Raw genomic sequence first — 5586 nt, 5'->3', positions numbered from 1 at the left:
GGAGAAGGGGGCGCCCCCCCTTTCCTTCTCTCCCTCCTCTTTCCCCCTCCCGAATCCTATTCCAATCAGGAAAAGGGGGGAGTCCTACTCCCCGTGGGAGTAGGACTCCTCCTGGCGCGCCCTCTCCCTGGCCGGCCGCACCCCCCTTGCTCCTTTATATACGGGGGCAGGGGCACCCCATAGACACAACAATTGATCAAGTTGATCTTTTAGCCGTGTGCGGTGCCCCCTCTACCATAGTCCACCTCGATAATAATGTAGTAGTGCTTAGGCGAAGCCCTGCATCGGTAGAACATCAATATCGTCACCACGCCGTCGTGCTGACGAAACTCTCCCTCAACACTCGGCTGGATCGGATTTCGAGGGACGTCATCGGGCTGAATGTGTGCTGAACTCGGAGGTGCCGTGCGTTCGGTACTTGATCGGTCGGGTCGTGAAGACGTACGACTACATCAACCGTTCCGCTTTCGGTCTACGAGGGTATGTGGACAACACTCTCCCCTCTCGTTGTTTTGCATCACCATGATCTTGCGTGTGCGTAGGAATTTTTTTGAAATTACTACGTTCCCCAACATTGTAATATCCTCCTCTATAACAGAGGAGGCCACACATCGGCCCTGTAGGCCAGGTCCGGACATGATTGGGCAGCTTGAAGCAATGAAGTCGAACCTCGGGCGCTAGAACTCGAAGTTGGAAGGGTTGAGGAAAGGGTTGGCACAAAATAAGATGGCCCTTGGCCCCTTTATAAAGGCAACGGATATCGAACGCCTCCTTCTAAACCTAAAAACCTGCCTATTCCTAAGGAACCATACCAATGGAGCGGTTGGGTTACCCACACTCATATTAATGAGAATCCCGCAATAAGGGGGCACGATCTCTGCTTCGACAAGACGTGCCAATAAAACCACACCTCGAAACGTGGAATGGCAGGACAAGAAACGGTTTGAAATAATGACTGGGCAAACATGTTCTCACATTACAAAAAGTTGTCAGCATATTGGACTCGTGCAATATTATATTCTCTGCGGTTGTGTGTGGTACTTGTGTTACATATCCGGACACGTTCGTTACGTCCGAAGACTATTTTGGAGTATTCGGAAAGGGGAACCCACCTTGCAATGCCGAAGATAATCTGTGCGCCGGACACCTCGCCATTGAAGCCTGGTTCAGGGGCTACTGAGGGAGTCCTGGACTAAGGGGTCCTCGGGCGTCCGACCTATTGGATATGGGCCGGACTGATGGGCCGTGAAGATACGAAGACCGAAGACTTTACCTGTGTCCGGATGGGACTCTCCTTGGCGTGGAAGGCAAGCTTGGTGATCAAATATGAAGATTCCTTTCTCTGTAACCGACCTCATGTAACCCTAGATCCCTCCAGTGTCTATATAAACCGGAGGTCTAGGTCCGTAGATACATCCTCATAATCATAGTCAGACATGTTAGACTTTTAGGGTTTAGCCATTACGATCTCGTGGTAGATCAACTCTTGTAATACTCATATTCATCAAGATCAATCAAGCAGGAAGTAGGGTATTACCTCCATAGAGAGGGCCCGAACCTGGGTAAACATTGTGTTCCCTGCCTCCTGTTATCATCGACCTTAGACGCACAGTTCGGGACCCCCTACCCAAGATCCGCCGGTTTTGACACCGACAGGCACCGCGTGTCCTTTCAAGCCTTCTTTCCTTTGGTAAGAGACCAATTCTAGTCCAAGCCTGTTTAGCTAGTACCCCCACTTATCTCATGGGCTTCATTAAATTTCCCAAATGGGTAATTAAACTCATTAATTTTCAGTTGGCTCATTGCTTCTAGGATGACTATGAGGGCCATCACAAATATCACTTAGCTGCTTGGGGCTCCCTTACCATGGGAAAGGAGTTTGGGGGCTTTGGCATTACTGATATTGGGGATATGAATTTGGCCCTTCTAGCTTCTTGGGTAGATATTATAACTCTGAGGGTAAAATTTGGAAGAATGTCATTGATTCCAAGTATAATCCCCATAATAACAATAATTTTGCTTGCTCTGGCCTCTCCTTTCTGGAAGGGGGGGTGCTTTGGGTAGCCCAAACTGCTAAGGTTGGCTTCTCCTGGAATATAGGCAATGGTAAGAGGGTGAGGATCTGGGAGGATCATTGGTTTGGTAATGCCACCTTAACTACCCGATATTGGGACATTTATGTTTTAGCTAATGAGCACAATATAACTATTGACAAAGTGTGGGATGGAGATACCCTTAAGCTTACATTTAGGAGATGCTTTACTCGGGAGCTTATGACCCTATGGTTTGAGCTACTAGAAATTGTTAACTCCATCCAGTACACTGATCTAGAGGATTCCCTGGTTTGGAATATGAATTCCAAAGGGGTATATACAGTCAAATCCTTCTACAAGTTTGTTAATTTTAGGGGTGTGCTACCGGTTGGCTCCCCTGCTGTTTGGTCTATCAAGATTCCTCCTAGGATACATATTTTTCTATGGCTCTTAGCTAATAACAAACTGCTAACTAGGGATAACCTAGGTAAAAGGCAAGCAGTTTTGGACCCTACTTATGTTTTTTGCTCTGAGCTAGAGTCTTGTTTCCATTTATTTTTCGGTTGTGTTGTTGCTGCTGAGTTCTGGAAAGCAATCTGTAGGCTGATTGGATTTAGAGGTGACATTAATATGATGTCCTTCTCATCCCGTTGGCACAGAGGAGATGAATTTGCTGCGGTTAATGTTATTCATGCAGCCGGTCTATGGGCTCTCTGTAAAACTCGCAATGACATGGTTTTCAATTCTGTTGTTTGGCATGGGATGCAAGCTATTTGGTGAAAAACCGGGTTGAATCTATTTTCGTGGGGCTGCCTATCCGCAGGTCATGTCAGGGACAAACTGCAGCGGATTTTGAAAGAACTGGAGCTGCTAGCGAGAAGCCCCCTCTGCTATTGTGGCCAGATCCTGGCTGAGGCGGGGAGATGCTTTCTGAAGCCATAACAAGCGGGACCTCGACATGTCCGGTGCTGATCGGGGCTACTACGGGTATGTTTAGATTGGTGCCCATAGCTGCCTTGTCAACAATTTGGCCATTGACCAAGTGTGGACGTTCGTTTGGATGGAGGCCAATAATTTGGCTCGCCAGCACCCCATCAACGTTCGTAGTTCATATCCACGCCAATTTTTGGGCAAAACATAGGTGGTAGAATGCTACGCCAAAATTTTGAGGTGGTAAGGCGAGCTGGGGCGGCATCCAAACACACCCTATGTAACACGGACTGTGTGTGCCGGTTTGGGTCCTTGTTGTGCTTAACCTTCAACTAGTTTCTGTGCCTTACGTTTCTATAGCTTTTGTGGCGTTGATAAACAGACTGTGGCAGTACGTTTGCTGCTCACCGCGTGCTTTTCACTGTAATATGACCGAATTTGTGTTTCATTTCTGAATGGGAATGGAACAGGGGCGTGGCCCTTTTCTTCTAAAAAATCGTGTACCAGGTCATATCCACATGGGATTGGATTATCGACATGTATATCCATGTTCCTACAAAGAGTGCGCTGACCGTGGCGGAGCAGGTTAAGCCGTACCTTGGTCCCGGCAAAACAAGAAACTTCTCGGAGATTCCAGTGGTCAAACAAAGGTAATTTCTTGGACGAAGTTTATATCTTGTGAAACTATGAATGTTGTAATACGTACAACAGACGAGGTGCGCTAGCGGCAACTAATCGCGTCAAACCACGCGTTTCCTTGGCCCAGTGAACAACTAACGGTCATCCCGACTTTCTTGTTAACTCCCTTTTACTAATCACACGATAAGATCATATCGCAAACATATTTTCATATAGTTTCAGTGCGGCACCCGTACTTGTACTCTTGTAGTATATATATGCAAAGTAAACTTGAAGGACACACACAAGAAGCAGAAAATCAAGGAGCCATGTACGCGACCAAGCCGCTCTCTCTCTTCATGAGCCACCCGGAGGCGGCTTCCCGGCCGCCGCCCGACGGCCGGAACTCGGGCTACCTCGTCGTCAAGGGCAACGACGACGGGGACGACGACGAGACGTGCTGCTGGGGGCAGTGCGGCGGGACGCGCGTGCGCGACCTCCCGTTCCCGCAGGACCGCGTGCTCACGCTCCGGTACACGGAGCACCACGGGCAGAGCAGCACCACCTACACCGACTCCGTCGTCTTCGTGCCCGTCCCCGACCAGCCCGTCGCTTCCAACCGCTACTACGCCGTCGTCGCCTCGGGCAAGCGCAAGGGGCTCGTCCGGACCTGCTCCCGCGAGGAGGACATGACCCCGTGCTGCTTCTGCCGCTGCATCAACGACGTCAAGCCGCAGCCGTTCGACCCGGCCGACGTCTACCAGCAGATCGAGATCGTCCAGCGCCGCCGGGGCCGGTTCACGGCCAAGGCCGTCGCCGCCGACGGCTACCCAAACTACCTCTACCGCAAGAAGTATTGGCGCGTGTACGCCTCCAAGCCCACCAAGAACCGGCTCGACCTCGGCGACGCGCTGGGCCTCAACGTGGCGCACCGCTCGCGCCAGCTCGCCGACGCGAGCCTCCTCGACGTCTCCCCCGCGGCGACGGCGGTGTCAACGGCTGTCGGGAAATGGTACTGCCCGTTCTATCTCATCAAAGAAGACGGCGTCTCCCCGTCCGAGCAGATGGACCGCGCCGCCTTCTACGAGGTGGCGCTCGAGCAGCACTGGGAGCCGGTCCACGACACCCACGGCGGCTCTAAGCTGTACAGCAGGAAGGTGCTCATCGGCGGGAGCCTGGAGGCGACGCAGGAGGTGTCCAGCGGCGCCCCGCGGCACGGTGACGGGTACGTGTGGTTCAGAGCCGCGGCCGGGCAGAGCGTGGGGGTGTGCGCGAGCGTGTGGGAGAGGATGCGGTGGGAGGAGTACAGGGGCGGGTGGGTCGACGAGGAGGAGGAGGCCGAGAAGGTGGCCGGCCGGTCGGTGCTGGTGGAGAGGTTCGTCGTCAAAAGGATGGACAGGACCGTCGTGGTGGCCTTTGACTTTGTGCACCTCAACAAGGTCAGGGGGAAGCAGGCGTGAGAACTCACTGCAGAGTGTACACCCATCACAGAATCTTCCGTTAAGTATTGTGGTATAACCCACCCGCAAAAAAAAAGGTATTGTGGTATAGCTTGGTAAATAAAATTGTGAGATGCTAGTGATAAGGGATTAAGGATTTTGCTGCTCGTCACATTTCCTGCCTCCTTTTGTTGGAGAATTATTTGTATTTGTATGTAAATTAAGATTTTTGTACCTATTTATTACAACATAATTTGAGCAATGCTTCACCAACTCCACAACCTATATTATGGTATGAGATGTTGCAAATCCATGACTCCCATATCTATTGGGCACGGAAGCATGTTTGTAACAAGTACTTCACGAGATGTACTTCCTTTGTATAGAGATATAAGAGCGTTTCTCTTATATTTTTACAGAGGGAGTAGAAGATTTCCCTTCAACTGAAGAACCAAGGTAATCAATGCATGAAGTTTTTCACGAGTCAAATGATAGCTTGTCTTGCTTGTTGCTAACCTCTTAGTGTAAGAGTTTGTAGCAAGCGGCAATTGTCTCTCGGTGAGAAA

At 50.6% G+C, this 5586-nt stretch overlaps 1 protein-coding gene across 1 annotated transcript; it reads left to right on the top strand.

Annotated features, from left to right (window-relative positions):
- Positions 1-3844: 3844 nt before the first annotated feature.
- LOC125551968 (uncharacterized) lies at positions 3845-5293 on the top strand. Its single transcript, XM_048715394.2, has one exon. It carries the CDS (start codon positions 3860-3862, stop codon positions 5039-5041), a length of 1182 nt encoding a protein of 393 aa, XP_048571351.2. The 5' UTR covers positions 3845-3859; the 3' UTR covers positions 5042-5293.
- Positions 5294-5586: the final 293 nt, after the last annotated feature.

The sequence above is a fragment of the Triticum urartu genome, chromosome 4A, assembly GCF_056163025.1.
Source record: "Triticum urartu cultivar PI428250 chromosome 4A, HENAU_Tu73, whole genome shotgun sequence".
Classification (NCBI taxonomy): Eukaryota; Viridiplantae; Streptophyta; class Magnoliopsida; order Poales; family Poaceae; genus Triticum; species Triticum urartu.
Note: the sequence above shows the minus strand (reverse complement) of the source record. Positions and strands in the feature narration are given on the sequence as shown.

Excerpts from the sequence above, each read along its gene's own strand:
- LOC125551968 (XM_048715394.2), top strand. The coding sequence starts at position 3,860 with ATGCAAAGTAAACTTGAAGGACACACACAAGAAGCAGAAAATCAAGGA.